The following is a 17,855-nucleotide window of genomic DNA, read 5'->3' as shown; positions in this document are numbered from 1 at the left end:
TTTTTATTGTGGAAAAGAAAATGGAAACTCTTTTTTACCCCCAACTCTGTTTTCATTCTTATGTGCAACATAAGCGTACATTTATCAGTCATTTTCCAATCTCTGTATTTTTTCACTGTGCTGAAGGCCAAATGGAGATATCTCCCCCTTTATGGTCAGGTTGAAAAAAAAAAAAAAAATGGGACTGAAAGAAAGACATTTTATTTCTTAAAAGACAACACGGATCAGCATTCACCTGGAGTCCTGTTTGAGGCCGCCCTGCAGAACGCCGCGTGAGGATGAACGCTTGCTGCATCCCATTTTAACTCTGGGAGGTCAAAGGTTCCCAGTCGACAAAACTTCAAATGGAAATGAAGTCTGATTTCTGACTTTCGAGAAGTCAAACAAACGCCACCGAGCCCCCGGATCCTCAGGCTGAGGTGAGAAAGCCGTAGCAACGCGTGTCTCATGGATGCTGTCATACTCCGCAAACATACGTCGCCACTAGTGCCTTGTGTGGAACAGTTCGTCCAATCTGTGGATTAATTCCCATTAGGAAAAAGCCAAATTCACACTTAGCAGAGTCGGCCTACAAGGGAGATGCTGTCCCACACATCTGGGAACTGTCACACAACAGCTGCCTATAGTAATCAGTCATCTATTTTATAGCCTGTTATGCATGTATCATAGCCCGCTGGGGTGATGGAGGTATAGCTTGTGTGTGTGTGTGTGTGTGTGTGTGAGAGGCATTGAGAGTGAGAGACTACGCGGGAAGTGTGTTAAATTAAAGCATGTAGTCTGAAGACGTTTTTCTGCTCCCTCCTCCTCGGCTCCGCGGTGGCTGTCAGCTTTAATTATCTTTGACAACGGCTCTCCCGAATCCTAATTATTCCGAAGCCTTGTCTCTCCTGGAGCTCCTCGCCCTTCACTCCGGCAGCGTGACGCGCTCACACGCTCCAGTCCCTTTCACCCTAAATTAATTGGCCCAGCGTTTGGGTACCCCCCCCCCCCCCTCCCAACCAACCCCACCTCTCATCTCATCTCCTGCCATCTCTTTGGGAATCAAAGGTCATCGTAGGGGGCGAAGGAGGGACACCCGTGCCGGTGGTAATGAGGCTGACCGGGCCTGCGGTCACCGTGTCTTTGGTGATGAGGGTCTCAGTGACTGACCTCCCCCCCCCCGAGGGTCGGGTCACAGGGCGTCGTATTGGTTGTTCTGTGTTTGTGTGAAGCGGTGACCCCCGAGAGAGGCCTTTCGGCTGCTTCGAGTTCCGCAGAAAATGTCACAAAAGAATCACTCTCGGTATTCGATATCTCAGGTCTTTATTTTTTATTTTTTTGCAGCAATGTTTTATCACTCAAACTAAAACTCGACACGTTTTCCAAATACTTCAAAGAATTTATAGATTGCCAAACATGTGGAGCGGCTAAAACACCACATTCACAAAAAAAAAGGCACCATCTTTCAAGTTATGTTTTATCTTTAAAACACAGACGTGGTTAAAATCTTTCGAGGATCTGCCTTTCTCACCATGATATTGGTTTTGTTTCTTTTTCATTTTTTGAGGGTTTATCGTGTCAGGAGGGTTTCTACAGAGCCGTGTTGGGTAATATATGTGCATGATTTCAGATATGTCTGAACACAACCAGGCTACCAAGAAGTCCTCCAACAGTGTGCACAAACACCGAATCATCCATGTCAGGTTCCTTTCTGTGTGTTCTCCTGCATACATTCGGGACGCATGGAGGCTTTCAGAGGAATCATCAGTGTCTCCCATCCAGAGCATGCGTTGGATTTTGTAAGGTGGAGCTAAACTCTTTATAATTACAGATCTGAGAAAATAATATATCTGTGATATCTTTAACTTGCCGGAAGAGAAACATCCGCCTTCTGACAGCTTTTGTTGGATGATAAGATTGATACCACTCTCACATTCGGGATATTGATTGAACATTTTCATGAGTAATGATACAAAATACATAAAACTTTTAGAACTTTTAGAATAGTATGATTGGTCAATTAAGCGTTTATACAATCATCATTTAACATTATTGTCATTACATCCACCGTTGTTATTATTCACAGTTGTTCTATTATTATTCTGCTGTTATTTCTGTAATATGAATTTACTATGTTAAAGTACCATGTTCTTCATTCTTCCCCACATGACATGGATTGCAAATATGTGAGATTAGACTTTGGGCTGCAAGAATAATTTAATTTTTTTTTTAAACTTTTTGGCCATCAGCAGTTGCCAGGCAACCGGTACAGATAGTTGGGGAAGTCACTGCTAGTCTGGAAGATAATCTCCGTAAAAAGGTACATTGTCATCGCGGTGTGGCGAGCTTCAGATCTTTGACACATTTTGATAAATGTCACAATCAACCGAATGAATCACGTCATAGCCCCCCCCCCCCCCCCCCCCCCCCCCCCCCCCCCCCCCCCCCCCCCCCCCCCCCCCCCGTCATCATGTACGTCCTTGGCCTCTTTTTTAACGAACTCTTCATTCTTCTGTTGCATCTTTACAGCAGAAAAAAAAAACAACGTCTCGTACCGGACGTCTTAAGGAGCCGTGCCCACTTTCACGGGCCACGCTCGCGTCCGTCCGTCCACGCAGAAGGGCATCTCTAGAAGATGAGAGCGAGGGGACGACGATGCACAGATTGGGTTATAAATCTTGTTCTGATCAGGTTTCTCCGGCGCCCTCACACCCTCCCTGGTCCTCTCTCTTTCTCGGGGATGGGGGGGGGGGGGGGGGGGGGTAATTAATCAATCCCAGACTGGAGGCATTGATCGGCCTCTCGCCCCCCCCCCCCCCCCCCCACTCCCCCCTCAGCCACCCTTCGGTATGTTTACACTCCTCGATTGTGTTTGCCACTAAGCCCCTCGCTGCCACTCAATCTCATCGGCACAGAATGTGACACTCGGCCCGCTGACGCCAACGAGCGAAACGGCGCATCGATTGACATCACGGTGAAAATCAATCGACTTCATTGTTTTTTTTGTTTTTTTTTTGTTGATGCACGCCGGGGATTTTGGTTTTGTTATAATCCTTTGTGTAATCCTGCCTTCCAGGTTGCAACACACAAAGTGTTATGGTGAGCAGTGAGAACACGGATCCAGGGGAGGCGAGCTCACCCCTCGGAGATTATTACACACACACACACGCACACACGCTCCCCAAAAAATCCACAATAGTTTATTTTATTCCAGCCAAAATATATTTAAATATATATATTTTTTTAATCTATTTTCTCTCTGCTGGCATTTTGAGACCTCGGTCGCTGCTTTTATTTGTTTACTAATCAGATTTATGGGAATTATTTTAGGAATCCAAACAAGAACACAGAGAACTCACCTTCCCACACACACACACACACAGAATGAAAAGGATCAACACAACTCAACTCAAAATGAGGGTTTTCGACCCTGAGAAAGTCAATCTCAGGCACCTGTTCCGCCATCACCCTTCAGATGTTCTCAAAAGCAATGGCGGCCTTCTCGTTTGGTGCGCTGATAATCACAATGGGAGAAAATGGATTTTGTCTTTTGCCTCAACGTATGGGGGGGGGGGGGGGGGGGGGGGGTTACAGATCCATCTGAGATATAATTCACAGTGTGGTTCCAAAATGAATGATATTAAACCATCAAAAAAACTGGCCAATAATGCAATCCAACTCAGCCATCACAAAAAAAGCCTTGTTATTACAACTTAAGTCCCTCCCTGCGTGACTGTGATGGCCTTAAATACAGCACAGGAGCAGCTTTGCGTGGGTGGGTGTGGTAATGCATTCTGTCCCCCCCCCCCCCCTCTCCTCCCCGCTGAGCTGAACCGTTGAGCCCAGACTATTCACCGGCTCCTCTAAGGGGGGGAAGATAAACACTCCCAATTCAGAAGGTGTGAAAAGTACCGAGGGACGCGCATCTTATCGCACGCGCTGTTATTATCAGTTGACGCGCACATGGGTGTCTCTGGTCACACAACGTTTCTGTTTATATTCTCGGCCCATTCAGTTTCCGGGTTTCCATTCACCACATGCATCCTTTTGACAAACCTGTCTGCAGCTTTGATTGTCATGAACACAATCGAGCCCTGCTCAGACACGCAGGTCGGGCTACACAAATGTTATACATATTTCATGCCGCATCACGCTTATCTGACAAAGGGATGCTTTTGTGAGTTGAAATCCAGCCTCACATTTCATTACACGCCCAAAAAAGAAAAAAAGAAAAGAAAAAAGAAAGTCTTGGGCCTACACGGTCGGACGGGCTCTATGTTTTATTCATAGTCCTCTGAACATCTGCTTGTCCGGGTGTCAAAAAATCATCAGGCTCCCCGGGGAGTCCTGCCTGACTGGTTGTAAATGAACTCCAAAGTGGAGCCTCAACGCGACCTGTCAGGACTCTCCACCGCCTGGAGGAATCCTTACTGCACATCAGCCGAGGTCAGCTGAGCGACTGTAACATCTGGCAAAAAAAAAGAGCGACGTGAGTCAACCTCTGCGCCCAAATAAAAACCAGAACCAAAGAGCGCACTGCACTGGTTTATTTAGGTGCAAACGGAGTCCAAAGGCTTTTGGGCGCGTTTTTTTTTTTTGACACTGCTGTTCACTCTGGCTCGTGGTCGGCATCGTCTCCCTGAGTCACCGGAGGCTCGAGCCAACTGGAGGAGAGGAGCCTGACCGGTAACAAGTGCTCGGTGACTCATGGCCGCCGCAGTGGGGTCCCGCGCGCGCGCGTGTGTGCGTGCGTGCGTGCGCGTCTTCGTGTGCGATATATTCTGTTCGTCGCTTGACACCAATCCCACAGAAAAGGTGTTGACTATAAGAAATGGTCATGTTTTAAATCGCACGCTTTGCCCTTGTATCTGTGAATGAAACTAAATGAAACTACAGAATCAGAAGGAAATAACACATGCATATTTTTAAAGGCTTAATCTTAATTATTGGTATCCCTTGGTGCAACGAGTCTTACAAACTTTCACCAAATCCTTTTTTTAAACAATTCATCACATTCATTTCAGTTAACAGTGGCCATTTTAATCTATATTCTAATAGTAGAGCGACTCTGACATCACCAGTCCATCTTGTTGAATAAGCAATTAATCCGACTGTTACATGGCTAAATTTCACCTTCAACAAGACAACGCGTTTCGAACTTGTCCTTTTCCTTTTTCAGGACAGATAGCGAAGGTTGTGATGTTTCATCAAAAAAATTACAGTTTACTGTAACATTCAGTTAAAAAGAATACCACAAAATGTGATTTGTCTTCTTTGATTATGTGGAAAAGCTTTTCTGTTCTTAAGCAAACATCTTAACCTCTTTCTGTCCTAAGTTCCACCTATTTTTTGTGAACTTAGTTATATGTAACTATGTACATTTGAACCATTTCTTTTCATACAGCTCATTGTTTGTTGATTTTAGCCCCTTGAACTCTCTCTCTCTCTCTCTCTTCATTAGAGTTTCCACAGTTCTGTGGCACTTTTTGGGAGCACGATTCGGTTGCTTTTTGTGACTTTCACAGAATCTCATTCTGGTTGCAATCAAGGCCTCGATGCTGCCAAACAAACAAGGCTATCTGTTTCCTTGCTCTCCATCTATCTCTCCACCTCGCAGCGACGGGCCATCGACACGGAGTGACAGCCTCTGCATTCGTGAGCACATCATCATCTGCCCCCCTCAGCAAGAATTAGCCCTTCATCACTCAAACTTACAAAGGCCACTTTGCCAAGGTTTTATGTGGACAGGACGTTTCGTTATAAATCTTAGAAATCCACGGATCATTTCAGTAATTTTACAAGTTATTGAGTTATAAAGTTGACAAAACTATGACAGGCTAAAATAAAAATGTCGCTTTTTAACTAACTGCTGAATTCCTATGGGTAATTGATTAAGTTATCTTACCCTATTTGCCACATAAATGCCTCAGCATTTAATCATTTTATCTGTATTATTGTGTGAAGTGATCCTTCACTGCCATCTTCCAATAGTCACTCCCTCCTTCCTTGCATTGGCTCTATAGATTTCTTTTTCCAAGTGATAAATTGGACACTGGGAGCCGCTGAGGTGTGACCAGGTGCCAACAGAGTGTAGCTTTTGTTTTGTCTTTAATGGTCCTAATTATGCTCACGACCTTTAGAGCTGCGTGGGTGAGTTCGAATAACATGTTTTGGGATGTAACACTACAGGCATCAATAGAAAAAGTAAAAAACCTCGGTGAGAAGATGCGAAGTAGCTCCGTGACCCCACAAACAAATGCACAAAATAAATAAAGCAGTCACGTTTCGGAGATTTAAAGTTGCAACAGTGTTTGAATATGTTTCACTCTCTCCATCTCTCCCCTCCTCTCTCTCTCTCTCTTTTGATTGAAGAAATGGAAGGATTCTACCCCATCCATCACCTCCACCCCTCCCCTCACTCTCCAAACACAAGCGGACAACGGTTCGCTTCCAGCCCATTCTCTCCCGTGACACCGCGTTGGGAAGAAACTTAAGATTGTTGAAAGAACGCAGATTGTATGCTTTTTGTTCGTAGACCATACTTTGTTGTTTTTGTTGTTGTTTAAGCATTGAAAAACTGGAGATGAATCAATCGGGCGGATGCTGCAACGCGTAAAAGTTGTGGATGGTCACTTCTTATGCGTAAACATCTGAAGGACCATTTCATCTCCAAAAGTTGCGGCGCAAAACAAGAGTCCGGGTCCAATTCTTCCCTGCGCAACAGCATCGCCCGCAGTCAGGCTGGAAGACCATCGGATCCGGAGGACGCAGCGAATCCGCAGAGCGCAGATGATCGCAACTGGTGTTTGTGGTGTCGCGCTGGTGCTGGTGCTGGTGGTTCTGATCCCGGTGGTGGTGAACAGCGCCGGGAACCCCGCCCGCTACGAGATGCTCGGGTCCTGTCAAATGGTGTGCGACTCACACGGGACCGCGGCCACCACCACCGCCACGGCCAAGGCACCCAACCCGGTCAAAGACAACCGCCTGGTTCAGTCGCTTCCGACCTTCATCCAGGGTCCCAAAGGGGAGCCGGGGCGCGTCGGCAAGATGGGTCAGAGGGGTCCGGTTGGCGAACCCGGTCCACCTGGACCTGCTGGTCCGCCCGGTGAGAGGGGGGCACCGGGTCCACCCGGAGCCCCCGGAGCAAATGGGCCCAACGGTGCCATCAGCGCTGCCACTTACAACACGATCCCACGGATCGCGTTTTACGCCGGACTGAAGAAGCAGCACGAGGGCTATGAAGTGCTGAAATTCGACGACGTGGTCACAAATCTGGGCAACCACTATGACCCCTCTTCAGGAAAATTCACCTGCTCAATACCGGGGATTTACTTCTTTGTTTACCACGTGCTGATGCGGGGCGGAGATGGAACCAGCATGTGGGCCGACCTCTGCAAGAACAACCAGGTAAGGACGCGTCAGGCAACGATCACGTGTCGATATTTTCATTTGTTTGAGCTTTGCTCTTACGCGATGTGGCGTTATAATGACTGCAAGGGAAAAGAGAGCGTGCGCGGACGCGCGCCCTCTTGCCGGTTTTACGCGCGGTTTCCCCAGGAAGAAAAGAAAATCCATTTGAAGCTCCCCGCGGGGCGAGGCCAATTAAACCGTCTCCTCGGTCGGAGCTGTCCGCGCCTCTGGTTTTTGAAAAAAAAAAAAAAGCAAGGCACGTTTTTATTAGCAGACGTGTCCATTTCTGTTTGCCCTTCCAGGTGAGAGCCAGCGCCATCGCCCAGGACGCCGATCAGAACTACGACTACGCCAGCAACAGCGCGGTGCTGCACCTCGAGCCCGGGGACGAGATCTACATCAAGCTGGACGGCGGAAAGGCGCACGGGGGCAACAACAACAAGTACAGCACCTTCTCCGGGTTCATGCTGTACGCGGACTGAGACGCGGGAGATCCGCCGCGCGTAAAACAAAAAAGAAATACATTAAAAAAAAAAAAAAAACCGCTTCGCTGCTCATGCTCGATTCGTATGTCAGTTGGATTATTTGGGGAGGCAGAGCTCACCGTTTCCATATTGCAAGGAGAGCTAAAAAGGACCCCACGTGGGAAAAAAAAGAAAGAAAAAGAAACCCTCTACTTTACCAAAACAGACAGCTAACTCCAGAATAACGATAGTGAATGTTAAAAGTGGGAAATGTATTCTTGTCCGATTGAACTCTTCAGCTGTACTAATGATGTAAACATGTTTCTGCTGTTGCAACATACCGTGTGTAGACCGAACGCTCAAATGAATTGACCTCCAGCGCTTTATTACAGAGGCAAAACGTATACCCACATGATCACCGGACAAAGTGTAGTTAGTCCACGTGTGCTTTATTTGTTGAAAATACATTTTGTTGCCTTTCAAAGTGAAAATGTTAAAAAAAAAAGATCGTAGTGATGCATGATTATGTAAAAACACTTCTGTAAAGGGCCGTTCTGATGTTCACATTGAAGCACGGTCTCACCATAACCATTGTAAACCTTTCTTGTCTCAACGTGACGGCTGGTTGGGGCGACAGGATGGCGCTCAGTCACCATCCCCCAAAACCCGGGGAGAGGGGGGGGGGGGCACACGCTGACCCTTAACCGCGCCTGATGATTGCCGAGCCTGTCCGTCTGTATGTGTAAAATATCACTGAAAAATAAATTCCTGCGGCTTTGACGGGTGTGGTGGAGTTCCCCCCCCCCCCCCTTTGTGAGGCCACCTGTTCCCAGGTGAGAGGAGAACGTGTCCTTCACCCGGCGCGCCTCCCACAGGCAGCCGTGTAGACCCGCTGAGAGGGAGGGGGGCGGGGGGGCCGTACTGATGACTGGCGGGCTCATCACTTCCATCCCACAAGACCCAGCGGGTTTTATGGGATGGAAGTGACACCAAACAAAGACCGTAAACAAGAGGCGAAGCTAAATTTTATTTTATTTGTGAGCAAAAAAAAATGTTGTTTTGAATTGCAACTGCCTTTATCAAGGCAGGAAAATGCTATTTTTTATGTGCCATGCGTCAGGCAAGAATTGCTGTGATCCTGAGGAGCTCCTCCCTAATATTTGCTTACAAGGTGAATAATAGAATAGTCACAACAGTTCAATCGGTAAGACAAACATTGGCACTAAGGTCAAATGAATGCAGCTCATTGGTTCGAGGGTCCAAGTGCACATTTCTAAATTAGTTTGCGCTGAGCTTCAGGTGCTCGATAACCACCTGAAGATAAAATAACGGCGCCCTCGAAGGTCGCTCCTTCTGCTTCACTTGAAGGTCAGCCAGCGCTTGGGGTTGTCGATGAGGATTTGGTCCACCTGCTGCTGCGAGATGCCCCTCATCAGCATCTTGGGCACGATGTTCCTCAGGATGTGCGAGTAGCCGTGGCCGCCGTACTTGGTGAGGCGGTTCTTGGTGTGGATGTCGTGTGCGACCAACACCTTGTCGCCGTAGCCCTCCTTCACCAGGAACGCCAAGCTGAGGGAGGAGGGGGGGGGAAACAAAATAAAAAAGGGTGATTTAAGCACAACCCGTGTGCCCGCTTTTGGGGTAGAAAACACACTTTGAACGCCTTTCTCACCACTTCACTCTCTGGCTGTCACTGGGCATGTCCAGCTGCAGGTCGTACGGGTAGTTCAGCATCTCCGTTCCAAACAGGTCGTACTCCAGGTAACTCCCCAGCTTCGCAAACTCGAGCAGTTCCCCCTCATCAAATATGGTCCTTCAGGAAGAGAAGAAAGAGTTTGATTAGTGGAGTGTGATGTACGTATGCGGCATCTCACAAACAGAAATGCATCTACCACCTGCTTTTAAAACATATATATGTACTAAACAGTAAAAAAATAGCATGTGTATTAACATCTTTCTTGGTGATCGCTGCAGTTTACAGCAAACAATTAGCAGCGGTTTGAAGGTAGGAGACATGACGGGAAAGCAGCATCTTGTGTGAGTTTTCGCTTCTACATCGGGTTTCTAATTCAGATTGTCGTTAATGTTTATTTCACTTTTCCCCTTCAAACTTCAAAAAGAATTATCCATAATCTGAATACACACTGATGCATTTCTACAACTCGGTATGGAATTTAAAATAATGTGGGACAGGAAGCAGCGGGGCTCACGGGGAAGGTCGCCCTAAAGTTGATACACAGAAATCCCTTCATTCTCCTGATGTAACTGCATCTGGGGACCTCTCTCACCGGTCCAGATGTGACATGACAGTTTTGCCGATGTCGCCGCCGGCCTCCTGCAGGATCCGGACGACCTCGGCCGGAGCGGCGGGATTCCTCCCGGGGTGGATGATGACGGGGCAGCCGAGCTGAGCCTGAGCGTGAGCGGTGGCCCTCAGCACCTTGGTCTCGCTCTCCGTGATGGGCCAGCCGGTGCCGATCTCCCCGATCACGCCGCAGCGGATGTCCGTGCCGTCGGCGCCGTGAAGCACCTCGCCGACGATGACGTCCGTGAGCTGACGGGGCAGGAAAAACACCATTCGACCACATTGGTGCATTTAGAGAACCGGGACACGGTGCACGCGGCTCACCTTCTCCACGCTCATCCTCTTGGTGGCCTCCGTGTGGGTGCAGTCCACGTAGTAGCCCGCCCCCGCGACGACGTGGACCCCGGTGTCCTCGGCCAGCTGCTTGAGGGTGGGCAGGTCACGGTCGATGCCCGCCGTGGTGTTCTCCACGACGGCGCCCCCGCCGGCCTTCCTGTAGGCCAGCAGCTCGTCCCGCACGGCGGCCGTCTCCTGCTGCAGCAGCAGGTTCTCGTGGCAGCTGTAGGGGTTCTGCCTCAGCCAGTGCATGTGCCGCATCTGGAACGGGTTCTCTGCAACCGCCTCGTCGCCCGGAGGAGGGGGGAAGTAGCAGCATTCAAATGTCATGGTCAGGTGCTCGTGGGTCATCGTTCGGCCCAGCTGGCCCGGATCCACCAGACCCAGGACCGTCTGGACCTTCCCACTCAACTGTGACATGACTGGCGTTCAGGGGCTTCCAACAACCTTTAAGAACACACACATATTGATCATTTGTGTCAATGAGACACGTATCGTCACCGATTTACAGAAGGTTGTGTGTTTGCATGAAGAAACGCTTTGACTCGTTGACTAGAGTGACGTCACGTTGCACGCAGACGAGACACCTTTGGACAGCCGACCCCGAGTGACTGGCTAAAACCTCACGTCACCTCGCTCAAATGCACCAAAAACAACGTGCAGTTAACTTAACCTTCACAAGACTGGGATCCTTAAATGAATCTTAAGTGTTAAGCGAGAGACAGAGAAATGTCTGACCTTGTTTCCGATCGCTGATTGAACACCTCGACAGACCGCCGAACTCTGCAAACGTTCCTGTTTTCAGACTAACGGAGCAAAAAAAAAAAAAAAACCACCCAGCGAGAAGTGGGAAACATCGCGAGAGATCGCGGGACTGCAGTTCTTCCGGCACGACGCATTTGGATGAGCAACGTTTATTATGGGAATTGGGAGGAGTTTTGGCCGACAAACTGGAATTGTGTGAAGATAAAATTCTCATTATGGAATCAAACTTATCTTATCTATTTTTAAGTACATTAATTTAATTCAACACATGACACTAATCCAAACAATTCGTGTATAAATAGCAAAATAACACCATTTTGGTTACAAGTTCGTTGTAAAAAAAATTAAAATGTCACTAGTTAATTAGTAAAAGGGTTCTACAAGAAACTCTACATGGACTTTGTAAATGGTAAGTTTTAATTAATAAAAATGTTGATATCTTTTGCTCTAGTTTCTTGCATTCCAGGTGAGAGCCAGTCAAATGTATTCTTGCTACTATTTGACTCTGAGCAAACTTTTTAGCTTAACTGTAAACACGCTCTGCTGTGGCAACGTGTGAAGACTGAATGTTCAATGAATTCACCTTCAGCACTTTATTATGCAGGCAAAAAGTCCACAGAGGAAGCAGGAAAATACAATTTTTATATGTCATGAATGAGACCAAAACAAGAATCTTAATAATTCTGTATTACTATTATTTGCTTACAAAGTGAATAATATAAACCCAAATATGAAATGAAAAGTTTTAATTACCAAAGGTTTCTGTGAAAACTCTTTCAGCTGGAGAAGACAACAACCTGTAATTATGTTCCAAGACAAACACAAACATTGGCATTAAGGACTAATGAATGCAGCTCATTGGTTTCGAGGGTCCAAAAGCAAATTTCTACATGAGTTTGTCTGATTAATGCGACGAGCTTCAGTTGCTCAATAACCTCCTGAAGATATAATAATGGCAACATCAAAACGGCGCCCTCGAAGGTCGCTCCTTCTGCTTCACTTGAAGGTCAGCCAGCGCTTGGGGTTGTCGATGAGGATTTGGTCCACCTGCTGCTGCGAGATGCCCCTCATCAGCATCTTGGGCACGATGTTCCTCAGGATGTGCGAGTAGCCGTGGCCGCCGTACTTGGTGAGGCGGTTCTTGGTGTGGATGTCGTGTGCGACCAACACCTTGTCGCCGTAGCCCTCCTTCACCAGGAACGCCAAGCTGAGGGAGGGGGGGGGGGGGAAACAAAATAAAAAAGCAGGCTTTAGACACAGCCCGTGTGCCAGCTTTTGGGGTAGAGAACACACTTTGAACACAGGTCGGCCTTCGTGAGTCGTGAAACCTTTTTTTTCTTCCTTCTTTGTATACGCAGACTAAAACGTGGCGGTTCATTCATCACTCCTTCGTCCACCGAAGTGGGAGATTACTGTCTCCCCCGGTTCGTGAAAGGTCAACGCTCAAATAAAGTGTCATGTGAGCACACATCAACAATGCGTATTTAAACCACGAAAGAGATCCCAGAGGACCCATTAACCCCCACGACCAGGGTTCCTCACCACTTCACTCTCTGGCTGTCACTGGGCATGTCCAGCTGCAGGTCAAACGGGTAGTTCAGCATCTCCGTTCCAAACAGGTCGTACTCCAGGTAACTCCCCAGCTTCGCAAACTCAAGCAGTTCCCCCTCATCAAATATGGTCCTTCAGGAAGAGAAGAAAGAGTTTGTTTAGTGGAGTGTGATGTATGCGGCATCTCACAACAGAAATGCATCTACCACCTGCTATTTTTATACATTAAAAAAAGATATATATGTATGAAAACTGTAAATAATTACACGTGAATCAACATTAAAACATACATACAAAAAATCGGACTTTACATCCCCTTACATTCAAAAGCTTGAGTTACACTTGCCCTTCTACATAATTGTCGTAAATGTTTATTTCACCTCTCCCCTGCTGATTTTCAGACTTGTGTTTAATTTATATACTCACTGATTAGGGCTGTGCGGTATATCGTTATACCGGAATAAGATTTCCTACCGGTCACACCGATGCTCTTCGGGCAGGCAGCAGGGTTTATTTATTCATCTCATCGCCGGGCGCGCGCACCGCCGAACTGCATGCTGGGTACAGCTCGCACGCTACCACAGAAGAAGAAGCAACTGTCACTACACGAAGAGAGCGATGCTGCCTGAGCACCAACAAGAGACCAGAGATGCACCAACTCTGCTTGTGGCCCAAGAGATGAGCCGTGTGCGGTTTGGAGGGTTTGGGTTTTAAATTAATCCCATCTAAATTGATTTAAGGTTAGAAAATGACAGAAAAAGTTGGTCGAGGCACTGGTACTGCCTCTGGTGGCAACAGTAGCAGCTACAACTGCTAACACGCTAACAAGCTAACTCGCTAACAAGCTAACTCGCTAACATGCTAACTCGCTGGGTAGTTGCCTGTGAACAGCTGTTCGGGTGGCCAGCCATTTTTTCGATGAATGCTTGTTTACTTGAAAATACAGCTGTTTACGGCTCGTTTTTAATGTCCAGCTGTGAGCGAGCAGCCAACAACCAGCTAGCAACTAGTGGCTAACAATACTAAACAGCGATGAACCGCTGTTCAGCTCGGTGTCAATGACCTTGATAAACCGGGATACCGTCAGAATCTTTGGCGAAACCGCACAGCCCGAACACTGATGCATTTCCACAATTTGGTGGGGAATTTAAATGAAGTTTCTGTTCATATATGAGACGTTCCCCTCTTAAAATGCAACACGAGCCTCATTTTAGCTAAGATTGTAGTCACTGAGAACATGACCGTACGAGGGGAGGCCTGCACGAGGAACACGACGCCAAACAGGAAGAGAGCTGCTGCTCTTCCAGCGTCATAGCGAGATGGCGAAGCCAATGGATTCAAATCTTTTACACATTTCTTTATTTTTTTGTAATAGAAAACATTAATGCCTGTCAGGGCATGTGGGACAGGAGGCAGCGGGGCTCAAGGGGAATGTTTCCCTAAAGTCGATATACAACAGCCTGATTAAGCGTAAAAAAAACAGAAATCCCTTCATTCTCCTGATGTAACTGCATCTGGGGACCTCTCTCACCGGTCCAGATGTGACATGACAGTTTTGCCGATGTCGCCGCCGGCCTCCTGGAGGATCCGGACGACCTCGGCCGGAGCGGCGGGATTCCTCCCGGGGTGGATGATGACGGGGCAGCCGAGCTGAGCCTGAGCGTGAGCGGTGGCCCTCAGCACCTTGGTCTCGCTCTCCGTGATGGGCCAGCCGGTGCCGATCTCCCCGATCACGCCGCAGCGGATGTCCGTGCCGTCGGCGCCGTGAAGCACCTCGCCGACGATGACGTCCGTGAGCTGACCGGGCAGGAAAAACACCATTCGACCACATTGGTGCATTTAGAGAACCGGGACACGGTGCACGCGGCTCACCTTCTCCACGCTCATCCTCTTGGTGGCCTCCGTGTGGGTGCAGTCCACGTAGTAGCCCGCCCCCGCCACGACGTGGACCCCGGTGTCCTCGGCCAGCTGCTTGAGGGTGGGCAGGTCTCGGTCGATGCCCGCCGTGGTGTTCTCCACGACGGCGCCCCCGCCGGCCTTCCTGTAGGCCAGCAGCTCGTCCCGCACGGCGGCCGTCTCCTGCTGCAGCAGCAGGTTCTCGTGGCAGCTGTAGGGGTTCTGCCTCAGCCAGTGCATGTGCCGCATCTGGAACGGATTCTCTGCAACCGCCTCGTCGCCCGGAGGAGGGGGGAAGTAGCAGCATTCACTGGCTACGGTCAGGTGCTCGTGGGTCATCGTTCGGCCCAGCTGGCCCGGATCCACCAGACCCAGGACCGTCTGGACCTTCCCACTCAACTGTGACATGACTGGCGTTCAGGGGCTTCCAACAACCTTTAAGAAGACACACATATTGATCATTTGTGTCAATGAGACACGTATCGTCACTGATTTACAGAAGGTTGTGTGTTTGCATGAAGAAACGCTTTGACTCGTTGACCTTTGGACTGCAGACCCTGTGGCTAAAACCTCACATGACCTCGTTCAAATCAACCGGAAACAACGTGCAGTTAACCAAACCTTTACGGATTTGCATTCTGAAATGTAAGTGTAAATAAAGACAGATAAATGTCTGACCTTGCCGAACTCTGCAAATGTTCCTGTTTTCAGTTTAGACGAGCAAAAAAAAAAAAAAACAGCGAGAAGTGGAAAACGTCGCGAGAGTTCCGCCAGTAGGACGTCCCTGATTGAGCAACGTTTATATGGGAAATGAAGATTTGGAGGGGTTACCTGTGCATGTCTTTAATCAATTATCCTTTTGGCACGCAATTGTCCAAAGATAAAATTGGTGGCCCAATATAGAATAAATCCAAAGCCTTGTTATTTACTTTTAAGTAAATTAGTTTGATTCAACACATGACAACTAATGCAAACAATACAATAATATACGTGAATAAATAGCCCTTTTAGTTAGTGACATTAGAAGTTTTTTTCCCACTAGTTCATTATTAAAAGCGTTCCACAGGCAACCATCAAAGACTTTGTAAATGTTGTAATTGATAAAGGTTTTGATGTCTTTTGCTCTGCGTTTTTCAGACATCCACATTAGAGGTCAACATTAAAAATATTCATTACTGATGATTTGTAGTCATAGTTTAGTAGTATATGATTCCATTACCATTTCTAAAGCCAACATACACACATTCAATCCGGCCATAACATAACTGCAACCAGTTTGATGGTGTAGTTTGGGTGAAGATGGTGACGCACGCTTCGAGGGGACAGACTGTGACTCTCTGTTTCTCGCTCGGCAGATGGACCCCACGGCGGCATTTGTTTTGCGGAGGTGGTTTGAACCCCGACTCGAGCGCCGCATGTTGCCTTTTCTCATTCACTGTGAACCTCTTCAGACAAAAGCAGCTTAAAAACCCTGCTCACGGTTAATATAATTATTAACTGTTTACTGTGACACAATAACACAAGACTAGGGCCGTAAGATCAGAATCAAATAACACTAGCAAACCCAAAATAAAGCCCCATTAATGAGTTAAAAACAACTAAGAAGCTCTTCTGATAACAATCTGAAACACAAATACAATTTGCCCCCCCGTGGCTCCAACAAATGGAAGAAAAAACAAGATGCAAAATGAATTTACCAACACAAATTCTACCACTTTATTGTAAACCAGTTGTTGGTGTGCCGTTACTCAAGAGTCCCATCAAGCTGCAGGGTACCTCATTAGTGACTACAGAGCATCTCATTCATTCGTGAGGCCGACATGCTTCAGACAAACGTGACCACGGGGGACGGCCAAAATCCACCTCCCACATGTGGGCAGACCTCCGGAGTCCCAGCTCCCGACTCAAGACTTTGCTGCATTGCTGCGTGCACTATGACCCTCTTTACCATTCATCCCCAGGTTCGCTTTTTCAGAACCATTCAGAACCACCGATCTCACCGTACAAAGCATTTTCTTTGCGTATCCAAACGTTGACGCATACTCCATCCGTCAAAGGCCGATCAGCGTTTGCTCGCCATGGATCACTCTGTGGAATGCCGGAGGCCCGTGAGGTCATCGCTGGGCGCGGCGTGGTTGTCTGGTGCCCTCTGCAGACGGAGACGAGGCACGGCGCGTCGATGTGGCAGCAGAACGTCGGAATCCTTCAATGGGGGGGGGGGGGGGGGGAGGAATTATTTGCACCTTAATTTAATGTCACGATAAACGATGTAAACTATTTTTTTTAGCTCTGAGAAAAATGTGTAAAAGAAAAATAAGTTAAAGAATTATCAAAGTAGCTCAATGATTAGTAATGACGAGTAAATATTCCCCTCTAAATGTGACATGAAAGGAAAATACTCAAGTAAATGTAAAAAAAAAAACTCCCATGACCGAGAGGAAAAGACGTCAGTGGGCTGGTCCGAGCCTCACGCTTCATCGGGCTTGTCTGTTTCAAATTTGCTTTGTTCCAGTGATTTAATGACTCATGAGAACAATGGAGCCGCGGCACCTTTAATGGCTGTAGCGTTCAAACAGTGGCGCGTGATAATGGAAGAAAATGTGATTTAACTGTTTGACACAGCGTTTCAAGTAACTCTCCTGTGACTAACCCTCGTGTGCCATCTGATGAGCTGGGGAGGCCTTCGTTAGAGCTCCTTACCGACCCCTCGACCTCACTTTACAATCCCTGCAGGCCACTCAATGCGCGTGTGTGTGTGTGTGTGTGTGTGTGTGTGTGTGTGCAGGCGTAGACCATGCGGTCCTGGGGCCTCCGATTGGATTTCGCACTCTATAAAACCTTTTTCCAATTTAAAAAAAAAAAAAGTCCTTCCAGGTGTCTCGTGTGTGCACAAGGTTTTTAATTCTGAAGTCAATTAAAGCCATGATCATTTCCCCCTTCACCTAAATGCAGTGTAATGGGATCTTTTGTGTTGTTTACATCTATCAACCACCTTTCCACCAAAAAAAGTAATTGAGAGTGTGGTAACGTTTAGTTGATCTTAATCTAATTAATGCTAAAACGTAATGTTATGAATTGCATGCAAGGTAATTTTCAGAACGCACCAATGGGAGGATTACCATGCGGGTTTAAGTTAAAAAAAAATGTTT

At 47.5% G+C, this 17,855-nt stretch overlaps 3 protein-coding genes across 3 annotated transcripts; 1 reads left to right on the top strand and 2 right to left on the bottom strand.

Annotated features, from left to right (window-relative positions):
• Positions 1-6,352: 6,352 nt before the first annotated feature.
• c1ql3b (complement component 1, q subcomponent-like 3b) lies at positions 6,353-8,146 on the top strand. The gene is made up of 2 exons (XM_037458690.2): positions 6,353-7,386; positions 7,692-8,146. Exons 1-2 carry the CDS (start codon positions 6,769-6,771, stop codon positions 7,869-7,871), a joined length of 798 nt encoding a protein of 265 aa, XP_037314587.1. The 5' UTR covers positions 6,353-6,768; the 3' UTR covers positions 7,872-8,146.
• Positions 8,147-8,283: 137 nt separating this feature from the next.
• pter (phosphotriesterase related) lies at positions 8,284-11,339 on the bottom strand. The gene is made up of 5 exons (XM_037458688.2): positions 11,233-11,339; positions 10,483-10,941; positions 10,142-10,407; positions 9,526-9,666; positions 8,284-9,422 (listed from the first exon to the last, which is right to left on the bottom strand). The coding sequence occupies exons 2-5, from the start codon at positions 10,912-10,914 to the stop codon at positions 9,212-9,214; spliced, it is 1,050 nt and encodes a 349-aa protein (XP_037314585.1). The 5' UTR covers positions 10,915-10,941; positions 11,233-11,339; the 3' UTR covers positions 8,284-9,211.
• Positions 11,340-11,837: 498 nt separating this feature from the next.
• Positions 11,838-15,454, bottom strand: LOC119209390 (phosphotriesterase-related protein-like). Its single transcript, XM_037458689.2, has 5 exons — positions 15,385-15,454; positions 14,683-15,141; positions 14,342-14,607; positions 12,802-12,942; positions 11,838-12,466 (listed from the first exon to the last, which is right to left on the bottom strand). Exons 2-5 carry the CDS (start codon positions 15,112-15,114, stop codon positions 12,256-12,258), a joined length of 1,050 nt encoding a protein of 349 aa, XP_037314586.2. The 5' UTR covers positions 15,115-15,141; positions 15,385-15,454; the 3' UTR covers positions 11,838-12,255.
• Between the last annotated feature and the right edge of the window lie 2,401 nt (positions 15,455-17,855).

This window comes from Pungitius pungitius, chromosome 15 (genome assembly GCF_949316345.1).
Source record: "Pungitius pungitius chromosome 15, fPunPun2.1, whole genome shotgun sequence".
Classification (NCBI taxonomy): domain Eukaryota; kingdom Metazoa; phylum Chordata; class Actinopteri; order Perciformes; family Gasterosteidae; genus Pungitius; species Pungitius pungitius.
This window is presented reverse-complemented; position numbering and strand designations above follow the sequence as displayed.

Excerpts from the sequence above, each read along its gene's own strand:
- c1ql3b (XM_037458690.2), top strand. The coding sequence starts at position 6,769 with ATGATCGCAACTGGTGTTTGTGGTGTCGCGCTGGTGCTGGTGCTGGTG. Across the intron at positions 7,387-7,691 it reads ACCTCTGCAAGAACAACCAG|GTGAGAGCCAGCGCCATCGC; the intron begins GTAAGGACGCGT and ends TTGCCCTTCCAG.
- pter (XM_037458688.2), bottom strand. The coding sequence starts at position 10,914 with ATGTCACAGTTGAGTGGGAAGGTCCAGACGGTCCTGGGTCTGGTGGAT. Across the intron at positions 10,408-10,482 it reads AGAGGATGAGCGTGGAGAAG|CTCACGGACGTCATCGTCGG; the intron begins GTGAGCCGCGTG and ends CTGCCCCGTCAG. Across the intron at positions 9,667-10,141 it reads GTCATGTCACATCTGGACCG|GACCATATTTGATGAGGGGG; the intron begins GTGAGAGAGGTC and ends CTCTTCCTGAAG.
- LOC119209390 (XM_037458689.2), bottom strand. The coding sequence starts at position 15,114 with ATGTCACAGTTGAGTGGGAAGGTCCAGACGGTCCTGGGTCTGGTGGAT. Across the intron at positions 14,608-14,682 it reads AGAGGATGAGCGTGGAGAAG|CTCACGGACGTCATCGTCGG; the intron begins GTGAGCCGCGTG and ends CTGCCCGGTCAG. Across the intron at positions 12,467-12,801 it reads GACAGCCAGAGAGTGAAGTG|CTTGGCGTTCCTGGTGAAGG; the intron begins GTGAGGAACCCT and ends CCCCTCCCTCAG.